We start from the raw sequence: 14,888 nt of genomic DNA on the forward strand, positions 1-14,888 counted from the left end.
ATGGAGATGCGAGCGGTGGGGGTGCTGGACCCGAGGGGCCAGGGGATGGGCGGTGCCGGCGCCGCCCCCGGGGCTCCGGCGAGTGCCGTCTACACGACGGCGCAGCAGCAGGACTACTCAGCCAGCGTGTGGCTCCGGAGGAAGGACAAACTGGAACACGTAAGTCCCGACGCTTCCAACCGGGGGCCGGGGGTCGCGTGAGAGAGAGGGGGAGCCGGAGCTGGGGGACTCGGTTGCCGGGGGCTGAAACCATCAACCTCGAATGTCAGAATGGTCCAGTAAGAAATTAAAACGTCGGGCGCGACGGGGTGCAAGTCGGTCCGTCTACCTTCCGTTCCGTTCTTGTTCCGAAATTAAAATCGGAAAACGACAAAACAAGACCATTTTTAATTCTGATCGTTAGCAACAGAGTTTAGAAAAATCGAAGTGGAGTCGTTTTCCCATTAATTATTGTCCTCGAAAGGGAAAATTGTGCTGCCTTCCTCTCTCTGAGTTTTACGCAATCGGTCGTACACGAGAAATCCACCAATCAGGTGATTTGTTTTATCAAGAAGCGAACCGGAAGCAGTCTGTATTTTACATAGCCAGTATGCAACAGGCCGGGTGTAGGACGCGACACGGCATCTTTTAAGCCCTATAAAAGATTTATTACAGAAATGCTTAAAAAAAAACAAGCGCAGAAATCTCCTCTCAAATATCACAGCTGAGTGTGCAGCGAGGACATTCGGACATTCCCAAATAACACAACGGATCCGGGAGGGCCGTGTGTCCGAGCTGTCTGTCCGTATCGTGCGTGCGTCTCCAACCAATCGTAAAAATGCCGACAACCAAACAAAGTCAGTTGCTTAGCAACCTTTACCTCCAAAGGTTTCTGTCGAAGTGTCGATCGTCAGCTCATTTTCTGGTGTTGATGTTATTACGCTTCATTGTCATAGATCAGGGGTCTCAAACTCAACTTACCTGGGGGCCGCTGGAGGTAGAGTCTGGGTGAGGCTGGGCCGCATCAAGTATTCCACAAAGAAAGGGTTTCAAGTATTCCAAAAAAAAGTACAACTTCTTTTCCCTTTCCTATTGCAACACTCTGCTGTCTTTATTAGGTCACTGATTACTCTTGTTGAGTCCGCCCACTTCCTAAGGCCTCTGTACCTTGCAGTGGGTGACAGGATATATATTTTCCTTCCACTTAGTGTCACTCCGGAATCACGTTTCAACCAAGTGACTAACACGTTGGCTAACTTGTCAACAAACACCACCGGAAGCTGTCATGAGCCTGAGCTATGGTGGCCCATAAGTGATAAAAAAAATATGAAACACCAAGGGCAACGACTCGGCAAAAAGGTGCGTGTGCGAAAAACGTGCCGGCCGCACTAACACTAAACTTTGATGTCAAGTAGGGGGCCACAAAATATCGTCCCGCGGGCCTCAATTGGCCTGCGGGCCGCGAGTTTGAGACCCCTGTCATAGATCAACTAGTTTGGAATTATTCTTAGAAAAAACACCCGACAAAAGCAAAACGGTAAGAAATGAAGATGAGGGGTTTTTAAATGTTCAAACGTTTTTAACAACAAAGCAGTATGCATTTATGAATCTATGATACAACTGGACATATTGAGGAGACACATTACAAAATTACACAGACACACACACGCACACATGCGCACACACACACACACACACACACACACGCACACACACACATACACACACGCACACACAGGCACACACACGGGACACATGCAACAAGTTCTAAGTGGCATGCTCTGACTGTGTTTTGGAAGGCTCCTTTGGAGAGGTATTCCATCATGGCATAATGAAACACTAAAGTTTTTAATCTGGGTCATATTACACTACGAGTTGTTCTGCTGTATAACTGTTGTAAAAGGCGACGTGCCGGGTGGGGCGTCTGGTCGGCTGTGGTGGGGCGGTCTCGCCCTTTCGCGGAGTGTGGGTGAGCATGGGGGTCCCGCCGGGGCCTGGATCCGGGCCTGTGGTCGGACCTGGCGTCCGCGGTCCGGGTTCTGCGCCTGCGGCTGCGTCTTGTGCCTGCACCTGGGGGTTGTATGTGTGCGCCCCTGGGGTGCGGGGTCTCCTCGTGCTCCCTGGGACTGGGTAATGTTCCTCGGGGCCGGGCGTGGGGGTTGCTCCCCGGCCCTCCCGCTTCTCTAGGGGCCCGGGGGTCTTCTGTGGCCACAGGGCAGGTTGCTCGGGGCTTTCCTGCAGCCGTAGGGTGTCCACAGGGCTGCGGAGCTCGGGGGAGGGGCTTCAGGGCTCTTTCCCAACCAATGCTCTTTGTTTCAATGTTAAACTGTCTCACCCGTGGGGATTCTCCCCCTCTTGGAGTAGCGATCAGTTGTTTATCGACCAAAACATGATAAATAGTTCTCCAAAGAGAACTGTGCTCTTGTCATTCTACAAGTCGTCCACAGGACAGAGTCATTGCAGCAGTTGTTGATGATTTAAGAATTAAGAAAGAGTTGTATTGCAGGTTGAGAAGTTGAACTGTACTTGCAGACTAACTCTGTCCTGAATGCAATGGCACAAATTCTCTGTGTTGTATGCCCAGCATGCTGACAGCACAGGTTAAAAAGAAAAACAACAGCAAAAAAAACAAACTGATTCTGTTGCCTAGTCTTGCGTGATATTACACACCTCTCACGCGAGCGTGACTTACTGTATCCGTAACAGTCATCTATGTGGGAACAGACTCCATATGGAACTTTTCCATAAAGGAGGCAATGTGGGAATGACTACCTACGGCGTTTGCCGGATATTTTTTATCCAGCAGTTTTACAGATTCCATGTGCGAAAGGGGCTTTATATAGTACTTGGCTGGTTTTGACTTCACTGCCCAGATTCCCGCCCTCCAAACCCCTTTGTGCAGAAGATCCCCTTTCTGCAGATAAACGGTAAAAGTATTCCCAAAGGGCACCTCTGAGTGGAGCTGTGAGTTATAACGACAGGATGAGGAAAAAGGAAGCGGCGTGCATTGAATATTTGATGTTGGGAACAGGACGATGTCCGGAGAGCTGCTTATGGATGCATAACCGGGAAGAACAATGAAACAGTGTCTCTTCAAACCAGCACACGCACGCGCACGAGCGTGACACGGTGCATAATGTGCATCAGAATCTGGCCATATGGTAGGTGTCATGGTACAATGTGGGTCATAATTCAATACATCAGAATATATACAGAGATCACATTTTGTTCACATTCTCACTTAGAACTTGGCATCAAATAGTTTTCCCAAACATCGAGCGTTCTCTGTGAGAGTTGTGGGGGACTGCAGCACTCCTGCAGCCTAGCAATGAAATAACAGGACATGCGAGCACAATGTTCCCACATTCGCTTGTTCCCGCACTGGGGGTTTCGTCCCCGCAAAATAAAAGGCCCGGCGTTCTTTCAGCCCTATGCTCCCTCAACATAATAAAAGCCCTTCTGATCGTCCAGCTGCCGCGGGAAACGGTGACCTGGGTTCGGAGTCTGCCGGGGTCGCTCTGGCTTCCTCCTACGACAGAGTTAATGGAAGCCCTATACGCAGATGGCGTGTGAAGGAGTGCATGTGACTCCCTGGTAAATGGATGGATGGATGGCACCTTCAGCCCAATTCTCCACCGGTCAAACTAACGGCCAAAATTTTGATGGCCCATCACACCGCACCGATCAGAAAAAAAACTCCAGAGTCATTATATCACACTTATTCAGCCCATCATGTTGGTCACGCTATTATACCCGGTCCTTTACTTGCACCCTGTTAGGGATGCATCACATTTAGCAGAACTTGCCAGTTTGACCTTTGGCTAAACGGTTGCCGCTGCTGCTGCTCCCTTCGCCTGGCTTTTGCAGATAACTCTGCAGCAGCTCTGGGCCACGCAGGCTTTTTGGCAGGGATGTTAATGTTGCCTAGTTACCCTAAAAGGGCAAGCGTAGCGGTACTCGCCGTTAACCTTTGACTTTCCGTCTCTTACCGTCAAGTTTCCAAATGCCTGTCATCACTCTTTCTGACGATAGCATTTCCTCTAATAACACATTCAACATGAATGAAACGCCCCTTTAGATATAAGACAAAAGTCACAGTTGACCTTGAGCATTTATATATAAAGACCTTATTACCTAAACTTTGAACTATGTTAATGTTTCATGTAAAGTCGAGTAAAACTGCCCCCGGCCTTCTTATCCCACAGAAAGCTTACCAACCAAAGGCAGACTTAACAAGAAAATGATTTCGCTGAAGTGCTGTTGAGGTCAGGATCAGAGCGTGTATGAATTGTCATTAATATGCTAGCTATAACTTTATTTTCATAGTTTTTAGATCATTTTATTATGGAGGTACTGGTGGTCCAGGTTTTGGGCTTTATTTCTAGTCAGTTTTTCATGGTGTTTTGGATGCTTTATCAGTCTTTATCAGTTTGTCTTGAATATATATATTTTTTATTATAACGGCATGATGTTAATTTTGGTTTCTGGAGCCAAGATGAGGACTGAGACAGTCACACCTGTTGATGTGTGTTTCTTGCTTTAAGTAGATACAGAAGGGAAAACCTTGATCATTTATAGGGATGGGGGTCTTATGGTTAGGATGGCTGGATTGACATGCCATATGCTGTGACAGCAATAGGGTCCTTCCATGTACGGTAAGACATTTCTAGTTGGTGTGGGTAACATCAACTAGGTCAGTCTAGGGATCTTTGGGCTTTTCATCATTTGACAGGGGAGCCGACCAATAGACTGGTAAAAAAAACTTTTAACTTTAATGATTTTCAATCTCTATTTCTCTTCTTTTCTTTGTCTTGTCCTTATCGTTCTTAATCCCTGCTTCCGTCTTGTCTGTGTCTTATCCTTTCATCTTGTCTTCTCTCCTTTTCCCTTCCTTCTTTTGTCTCTTTAACTCGTATGTCTAGTTTCTCTTATTGTTATTATCCCCCCATTGTTATTGTTCAATTATTTTCCTGCTTCCTGCAATTACTTTCCAGCTTTTCAGCTGCAAACAGCGGGTTGATGTCTCGTTGGAACCGGGACGTCGCAAACATCACGTGGTTCAAGTTTCATCCCAACCAATCCATTTACATTACAGAGCAGAAATAAGTTAAAAAACACGACAAAAACTGACCCAAAGTAACGGTATGATATTTATAGTGTGACGCTTTGTGACGTCGTCATACTATTAACTATAAATATCCATTCGAGTGGTGTCCGGTGCACGGTGTAGACTCCATCGCTCTGTAGTGGTTAGACATTACAAACGAGGCGTGTGTGTGATTAAGAACCACTGTGGCAGTTGTGCGTGTTTCTCCTGCACAGAGACACACAAGACGGGGGTTGTAGACACCAGTTTGTTGTAGAGTGTGGGCTACTTGGAACAAGCCAGGAGCAGATGGACATGTGTCATGACAAGGGCTCCTCTCTCTTGAGTGAGTGTGGGGATGGGGGTTTTAACCAGTTGCTCGTTAGACCAACCAACGGGCAACAGGGATGCAGCCACTCTGATCCCAATCAACTAGATCCGGGTCAGGTGGGGCTGCTCAAACCACACCATCCCCACGCCACGTACCCCGAAACCAAACTGAGGCCAGGGTGAATACAAACACCAACAGCCAATCATACAGCCGGAGCACTGGTGCTTCCTCGCAGCAGGGATGAGGCCCTCTGGAGCTGACATGGCGCGCCTTCCGAAAACGCCAATTTGGAGGCTTAAAACGCACCCTTCATTTAATCACAGAGTGCAGATTCCGGAACCTCGGAACCTCCTAAACCTGTAATACATAAACTACAGTACCCCGTGTATTGCTGCCTGCAGATATATTTCTTACTGTAATTTTCAATTTACATTTTCTTTATGCTTTTAGTCCAAGTGATTGTTGCATGACGTGTGATGTCTTCACATTATTGGTTTATTCCATCACATAGGATTTGTTATTATTCCATCTGTGATTCATTTTCATGGTCTACATTATTGTATCATTTAATATCGTGCATTTTCATTCATGATAACTGCTGCTCTGCTGATTTTTGATTGGACTGTTCATTTCATCATTGCATCATATATCAAATCCCCCAACTCGTGAAAAGTGTGGTTCAACTCTCCCCATCAAGTGTGATTGGTTGACTCTTTTTTTTTTTTTTTCACCTTGAGAGGAACAGCCAGCGACCGAGAAGCCAAAACAATAAAATGGAGTACTTGGCAGCCGGCCTCGTGTGCCATCTCATTACTGTCCGCAGGTCTTTTTGGGATTTTCTTTTAAGTAAAGGAGCGATTCTCTCTTCAACCATCTCGGACGAGGGCAGAGAAAGAGAGTTGCAGAGGAAGAGCGTTGGAGGATTTCTCCTGTGTGGTCGGCGAGGTTCATCTGCCCGCTACAGGAAAACAAAACTGAGAGTATTAGAGATATTTTTTCTGCAGAATAAAGAGAAAGATTCAGAGCTGCTCCGAAGCAGTCGTCTTGATCAGTCTGCCTCTACTTTACTTGAAGAGGCCTTTAAAGACATGAAAGGTTGTGGACTATGCCCCCTCAATCGGCAAATCAACAATGAGAGCTCATATAGTGGTCAAACAGTCAAACTCAGGTCACAGGTGCAGTCTTACCGTGCCAAAAAGCAAATCACAATTCTCTGTCGAGCCCCCTGGGGGGGAATGTGATCTGTTGTTTAATACTCCAGTAGGCATTGTTTAGAAAGAACAGTCTCTTATGAACTCTGAGGGACTCATTAAAACCCCCAAGGCAATGTGTTTTAAAAGCGATGTAACATACTATTTGTCTGATATAAAACATGTAAAACATCATTCAAAGAATTGATCATGTGCATTTTTCCACTCACAAAGAGGCATGAAGAGGGAGACAAAACATAATCCAGAGCATCAGGGAAGAGGAAATTGATCGGGAATAAGGACACACAGGGACCAGCAACATTTTGTCTCTTTGGAACAGAGCCTTCCACGCCGTCCCCCCTCCTTCGCCCTTATGACATGCTGGATGCTGCTAGTAAAAATTGTTGCTTTTTATGCCAAATGTGATGCATCAAATGTGGTCCGTACCGAAGCTGCCTCAACATTTGGTTTCAGCCTCTTCTTGAATTTCCTGTGTCATTGGTGTAAAATGGTGTCCAGGCTAAAGCATCTGGAGGGGTGCCAGCGGAGTGAACTCGAGGTTTGGGACTTGCTCCGCAACTTCTTTTTTCTTTTTAACTTAATGTTTGTGAAAGTTCTTCCGTGTCTTTCCAGTTATGACATTCAGACGTTTCAACGTTGCTTTCTACTGCTTACACCAGCGTCCCTCACAATTCAACATTCTGCTCGCTCGCTGTCGCAAGTTTCATCAGGGGAGCAGTGGGAGTCGCGGGAGGAGGCAGCAGTGGAAGCGCGGGAGCGGTGGGAGTCGCGGGAGGAGGCAGCAGTGGAAGCGCGGTAGCCGGCTGCTTTAGTGTCGCCGTAGCCGCCATGTTGAATAGTGCGCGCACCATGAAAGGCGTCTTTGCGCTGCTTGACGATTTTGCGCGAGGGCACCCGCCTCCCAACTTTTGGAACTCCGCGCCGTGTGCTTCAGGTAATTCAAGATGACGAAGACGCGTTCCGAAGGAAGGTTGTGCAGAGAGGTCCGCAGGTACAATCTGTATGATCCATCCATGCGTGCCCACAAAATAATCACATGGCATTGAATTGAAGGAGATTCAAGGAGATTCAAGGAGATTCAATGAGATTCAAGGAGATTCAAGGAGGTAGCGCCGTCTCTGTCCAAAGACAAAATTTAGAAAGAAGTCCTGAGGGAAGTATCTGAATAACTAGAAAACAGCAGTAATATTTGAATAGAAAGCTTTAAATGTATGTATATTTATTAATGTTGGTATAAACATTACAAAGACAGAGACGGCGCTATCCCATGAATTCAACGCCATCTGGTTGTTTTTATGGTCAGGCATGGATGGATCGTACAGATTGTACCTGCGGACTTAGTTGTACAACCTTCCGAACGTGTCCATCTTGAATTACTTGAATTTTGAAAATTGGGAGGTCCGCACCCTCGCGAAAAATCTGACTGACAGCCCTCAGCTCGGCGTGGAGTGGACGTGGCCGTGGTGCTGAACGGTGCAGGGCCCCGTCAGAGTGTGCGGTCACTGTCCGTGGTGCTGGTTCCTTCAACGTGGTCCACGCGGGCAAGCGCACACTTTGGCCTTGTCTCTCGGCACGCCCGCCCACCCAGGCTATTCACCGACTTAAAATAGATGCTTCGATGTCTCAGATGTTCTTCCATTGACTGTCTGCCTTATATTAAGATAGAAATGTTGTCCTATTTAAGTTGGACAAGGCAAAATTGTAGGGTCTAAATCAGTGATTATCCACATTTTTCATATCAAGGGCCGCAGAATTTCGTCCCTGGGATGCAATCTGGGAATTTATTGTTGGATACGATCCAAGAAAAATTCCATACATGTTTGACTATAGTTAGGGAGTTAAAAGTGAAACTACGATCAAAACAGTCATTGTACATTATGCAACGTTGCTAACATCTTGCAAATAAAATAATGGTGACCTTTGTTGAGGAACAGGGCTCTCAATCCTGTTGGACTGAAGCTCAGGTCATAAGGACAGCTGGCATTTTCCGGGGTTGAAAACGAACACAGATCATATGCATTCTCTATAACCACCTTTACCAAAGCCGTGACCAAGTTATTTCTTATCAAGATATTCAGGCTGACTTATTCAGAGGTGGTTTTTGATAAGCATCACTAACACCGTTCAAACACAAGAGGGAGGTCTTTTCTCATGTGAAAATAATCTAAGGCAGTGTGTGTGTGTGTGTGTGTGTGTGTGTGTGTGTGTGTGTGTGTGTGTGTGTGTGTGTGTGTGTGTGTGTGTGTGTGTGTGTGTGTGTGTGTGTGTGTGTGTGTGTGTGTGTGTGTGTGTGTGTGTGTGTGTGTGTGTGTCTCTGATACAATGACAATCAATCAAGTCTTCTCACAATATTTTCCCGTTCCCTAGTTGAACACTTTTGTACACCCTCACAGTTGATATACACTCATACGCATCGTTCTTCACCCTGCAGCATCTCAAGGCCAACACACACCACGCCAACGCACACACACACACGCACACGCACACGCACACGCACACGCACACGCACACGCACACACAGAAAGAAAGACATACTTAATTCTGCACCAACTGCACCAACTTTATTAAAAAATAAAGTAATGTGTGTGTAATGTGTTTACTGTCGGATTGTGAGGTTGAGGCAGAAGAGACAGAGTCCAGGATCGTTATGACTCACGCACCAGAATATATTATGTATATATTATATTAGAGAGCAATATCTGGTGTTGTGCTGGAGAGGAAGTGCCGTCGTTATGGGTTTGCCACCGCATACCTGCATATCAAACATTTGTGCGGAGTGGTTGTGTGTATTTGGTGTTCAAATGTTAAACACACGCCATGGCGTGGAGTATAGAATCCTAATTCTGTAAACTATGGTAACATGGTCCTCTTAGGGGTGTTTCCTTTTGGAATAACTCAATGCTTCCCTGCACCCAAACATACTAATGAATCGTCCAAAGTTTTCTGTTACTAGAAAGCTGCTTTTGTAGAGGCCCTATATTTTTGGTGGGACCATTCTAGTAGCTGAATATATTTCTCTGTCATTATGTATAGGACGTATAATATTCATTGTACAGCCGACAATATTAATTTGCATTGTATACTGCCTACTCAGCAATTAAGACACATGCCAGTGTGCATTTTCTCTCCTGTCTCCATTATTTCCTGTTTCCTTTCACTTCCCAATTTCCAAGCAAGACTTATTAACATCATAACTTTTTCTTTCCAGGCCACTGCGGCCAGTCTCTATTATTATCCTACTGATTCACTCTGCTTGAGAAGAGATGACTCCCTGCGGAGTCCAGCCGGTCGCACGGTGCTGTGGAGCTTGGACCCTCATTACTACCAGTGTCATTCACACAGCACCAGGTGTATGTGCAATGCTGCGCAATGCTGCACTGCACTACACTACACTACACTACAATATACCACTCCACAACACATTACACCACAAACTACACTACTCTACACTACAATATACCACACCAAAACACATTACACCACAAACTACACTACACTACAACATACCACAACACATTACACCACACACAACACTATGCTACACCACACCACACCACAATACACTACACTACAATATACTAGCGCACGCTACACTACACTACATTACACTACACTACACTACACAACTCTATACTATACCATGCTACACTACAGTACACTATACAACACTACACTAGACCACGCTACATTACACTACACTACACTACATTATACTAGACCAGGGGTGGGCAAACTTTTTGGCTCAGGGGCCACATTGACTTCTAAAATTTGACAGACGGGCCAGGTCAGCACAAGATGCATACATATCAAACATAAACAGAAAAAAAAGCATTACAGTGTTGATACACTTACCTTTTAGTGGGAAGAGTGTTGTTGATCACCCATTTTTGCCAGTGCATCGAAGTCTGGTGTTAGTTTTGTTGTGCCAATTCTCAGAACAGATCTGAGGTGTTCGTCACTCAACTGGGATCTGTGGGGTGCTTTGTTGGGGTTCATCACACTAAAAGTCTGTTCACACACATACGTAGAGCCAAACAACACCAGCATCCTCTGTGCCATCTTCTGGATGTTTGGAAATTTGGCTGTGTTTAATGAAGCATAAAACTCTTCCAGTTGAAGAGAGTTGAACTTCTCCTTTAAGACGGTGTCACATTGGAGATCAATCAGTTCCAACTGCCACTCCTGTGGCGCCGTTTCAGGGTCTTGTGAGAAGGGACATGACACCAGCTGAAGTGACTTGTCAATTTTTCCAAAATCAGAGAACCGACCGCCGACAGAATTCTTCGAGCAGGTCATCCAGTGATTTCCTGTATTTTTTCACGTTGGCCTCTTTCAACATTGCCAGTGTGGGGAAATGAGCGGATGACTTGTTTGGCATTTGCTTTGAGAGTAAAGCCATCTTGGTTTTGAAGGCTCTGACGTTTGTATGCATTTCATGCACAAACTGGTCTTTCCCTTGTAGCTTCACGTTCAGCTCATTCATGTGTGTCAGTATGTCCACAGCAAAAGCTAAATCACAAATCCAATCTGTGTCACTCAGCTCAGGAAACTTGTCAGCGTTCTCAAGTAGCTCCAAAAATGAGATCATCTCCTGTTTGAGCTCCCACACTTGTTGACTTACTTTCCCCAAACTTAACCAGCGGACATTTGAATGGTAAAGCAAGTCCCTGTGATCAGCGTCAGTTTCTTTCAAGAAACTTAATAAACAGACGATGGTGAAGTCCCCTCGCTCGAATAAAGTTAACAAGTTTTACAACTGGCTTCACCAAGTGGTCAAGCTGCAATATGGATTTACACAGTGCTTCCTGGTCAATAATGCAGTGTAGGCAAAATGACCTCCTGCTCAGGGTTGTCCTCTTTCACCCTCCCCTGGATTCTTTTGAGCAGTCCGACCTTTTTTCCCGTCAGATTTGGCGATCCCTTTGTGGTAACGTTGGCGAGGGTACTCCAAGGTAGCTTGTGCCTCTTGATGACCGCCGACACACTGTCACACAAGTCCTCTCCCCGTGTTTTCCCTTTTAGGGATTCCATGGCCAAAAACTCCTCTCAGGACACAAGATACCTGCTGTCTCTACCATGCACTCTCTACCATGAGAAACTCCCCACGGAGAAAGGCTTGCTGGCTTTTGCTAATTTGAATGCCAACAAATAACTTGCCTTCGTGCTTGACTCTTGGATGGCAGTTTGTCGGATAAAGGTGTTTATCCAACCTCTGAGCGGTAGCCGTCCGTTATGCCTTGATTGGTTGTTAGCGTGTTAGCATGCTTGGTAGAAAAGTGAGGGCTGTTGTATTCCTTTAAAACCGCAATCATTTCTTGGCAAATAAGACATACAGCCTTTGACCAGACCTAGGTAAAAAAGTATGTAGTTGTCCATTCCTTGTTAAACACTCGGCACTCACTGTGGACTTTTCTTTGGCCCACTCATTGTTGTAGAAGGGTTCAGAGTAGTAGCAGAGTAATTACAGAGAGTAGCTTGGGCGCCGCAAAATCAAGTCACTGCGCCTAATGCGCCACCTGGTGAAACGCCAGGCATTACAGGTCAAGGTGAAATGAATGCAGTCATAATTATGAATTCTGTACCAATCTTCGGCGGGCCGGATTAAAAAGACCAACGGGCCTGATGTGGCCCGCGGGCCGTAGTTTGCCCACCCCTGTACTAGACCACACTACACTACACTATACTAGACCACGCTACACGACATTACACTACACTGCACTATACTAGACCACGCTACACTACACTGAACTACACTACACAATCTTAGTAGAATACAGGGCCCGAGAACAATAATTTCCGACACTTCTGCACCAATCTGAACAACAGTCTATAGCGTTCTAGGATGTTTTTCATCACAGGGGACGACTGAGCCATAGTCATTGATAGCACTTAACATGTGAAATGTGTGTGTTGTTCATTTAATGGTCCGGAACTACGGTCTAAATGAACACCACCAAGTAATTTGTCTGCTCTATTTGTTTCTGTACAGGCTCCGTCGTCCCTATCTGAGAATATAAATAGCCAAATAAAACCCTTAATGTACATGCTGAATGCAGCTGCTATGCCAGCAGTTTGGATTCCCTACTAGGTAACACACTGAGGAAGTCTCTCAGAGAGCAAAGTATTCATTGGAACAAAACAACATAAAAAAACATGATCCTTTTTTCACGGCCAGTGGCGATGATCCCTGCAGCATTCTATGCACGGAGCCTTGAGCGGTGCATGGAGATGGGGCAGAAATAAGCTGACTCAGGAGAAGCTCTCTTGGCTCTGGTCCAAACCTGTACATGAGAAGCCATCACCAGCCTTGATGTAGACTATATAGGATCTATTCTCTCTTCTTTTGCACATGCAAATAGTTTTTTAGGAGAACTGGTGGCATCATATGCAACATTCAGGCACACACCCTCCAGGATGTTAATACTAAGTAGTATAAAACTAGGAAATCTATCTTCCTATGATGTGAAAAAATGTGTTCAGTAAGGTCGATTTATTTTCACAACACAGAAATCACAACATCATGCTTTTTTAATCATTATTCAGGGCGTTCCTTCAAACGCTTGTACCTGCGACGTGCATGTGTGAGAAGTTGGACGCAAGCAGGGAAAACAAAGGAGAGATAAAGAGTGAAGCAATCTTCTGTTACTCACTCCAACGTGTGATCCCGCCCATCAGCTTCTCCAACTAGCTTCCCCTCCTTCCGCCACACCTCTGGGATCCTGCAGTGACACAATCAATTAAAGTTGCCATGATGCATTTCCTGCCACACTGCACGGTATGGTGTAGACTGAATTTCTGCACGGGTAGAAACATCTGCCATTGATGTGAATCCTCTCTGTGTGTTGTTGCCTTGTGAAGGCTTGCATGTGCATATGTGAACACATACTGTCTCAATTTCGGGGGTAAACACACGCACACACACACACACACACACACACACACACACACACACACACAAGCACGTGCACACAGACACATACACACACGCGCACACACACACACACACACACACACACACACACACACACACACACACACACACACATATACGCACCCAATGACTTCATGCTGGCCTCAATATTTAAGACATTATTAGCATTATTGCAAAAATAACCCTCGACAAGGTGAATGGTATTACTCTGAAGGGAGTTATTTTGCAATAATGACCGGCTGGTTATTTCTTATTTGAGCATTTTATTATTTTACTCTTTTACTCCAACTACCAGCAAGGAATTATTTAATTATTTCACCAGCAGATCGCCTGTTTTTGTAACCTACCCAAGGGAAATTGTTTCTTAGTGTGGTGTTGCAATTCCAATTATGTCAAGTGTTTGCCGCTGAGTGCAACTCCAACCATCCAAATCGAGTGCTCTAAGTGCTTCGCTTGAAGGGCGTGGTGTAGAAAGCTAACTTGTCTTCCACACTGCGTGGCTGGCAGCAATGGCTGACACTGAGCAGCGGGGCGCTCTAACTTGGCCCGTCATGATGCGCGTCGTCTGACAGCTCCACGTCTGCCGACGTGACCGACAAATGCGGCAGCCGCCGTCCTGAACCTGGCTGTGAAATGACAGAGTTGGCTCTATGGGCGTGCATGTATGTTTGTGTGGTTGGGTGCGAGTGTGAAACTGTAATCACATGATAGGAGTGCAGGATCGGCAGTTACAGCGTGTAATGAGAAGGGACGCTGGCATATCCAATCCATATAATGTTTCCGCTCCGTTCCTTTCTCTCTGCTGCCCTCTTTCCCATCTCCTCGTGCGTTCTGTGATATTCAATATCTACTTTACAGTAGACTTCCCTCTAGCGGAGGTGTTCCACCACTACACTGGTGCAGCGAGAGCAGAGTGTTCCCGTGGGAGCGGCACACGGCGTCTATAAATCTATCTATATATACTGAATATCTATCCATCAGAATAGCAGCAGCACAACAGAATGCCATGGTTCTATTAAGGGGAGAGGGGACGGGGGCGTAAAGAGAGCAGAGCAGGGCTAGTCTGACAAGCATCATATTGGGGGAGTGAAGGGCTGGTTGGATGGATGAAGGGATGGATGGATGGATGAATGGAAAGATGGATGAAGGGATGGATGGATGAAGGGATACATGGATGAATGGATGGATGGATGGATGGATGGATGGATGGACGCCGACACGATTTTGAGCCTTCAGAGCTGTCTGCCAGAACCAATTGCGAAGGCCCCACTCCATATGTGCGAACGTGTGCCGCTGCCGCCGTGCTAATTGCTGTGGCTCTGCTTCCGATGGTTTGACGCCTTTTTCTCG

General features: G+C 46.0%; 1 protein-coding gene across 1 annotated transcript in view; it reads left to right on the forward strand.

Annotated features, from left to right (window-relative positions):
* Positions 1-14,888, forward strand: part of LOC307242081 (inactive phospholipase D5-like) — a gene marked incomplete at both ends in the record, with an annotated part of 59,566 nt that continues 44,678 nt past the window's right edge. Inside the window, one exon of the mRNA XM_080016416.1 lies at positions 1-159. Coding sequence (XP_079872542.1) covers positions 1-159 — 159 coding nt within the window. The remainder of the gene's footprint in view (positions 160-14,888) is intronic.

Source organism: Zeus faber, assembly GCF_960531495.2.
Source record: "Zeus faber genome assembly, chromosome: 16".
In the NCBI taxonomy this organism is placed as follows: Eukaryota; Metazoa; Chordata; class Actinopteri; order Zeiformes; family Zeidae; genus Zeus; species Zeus faber.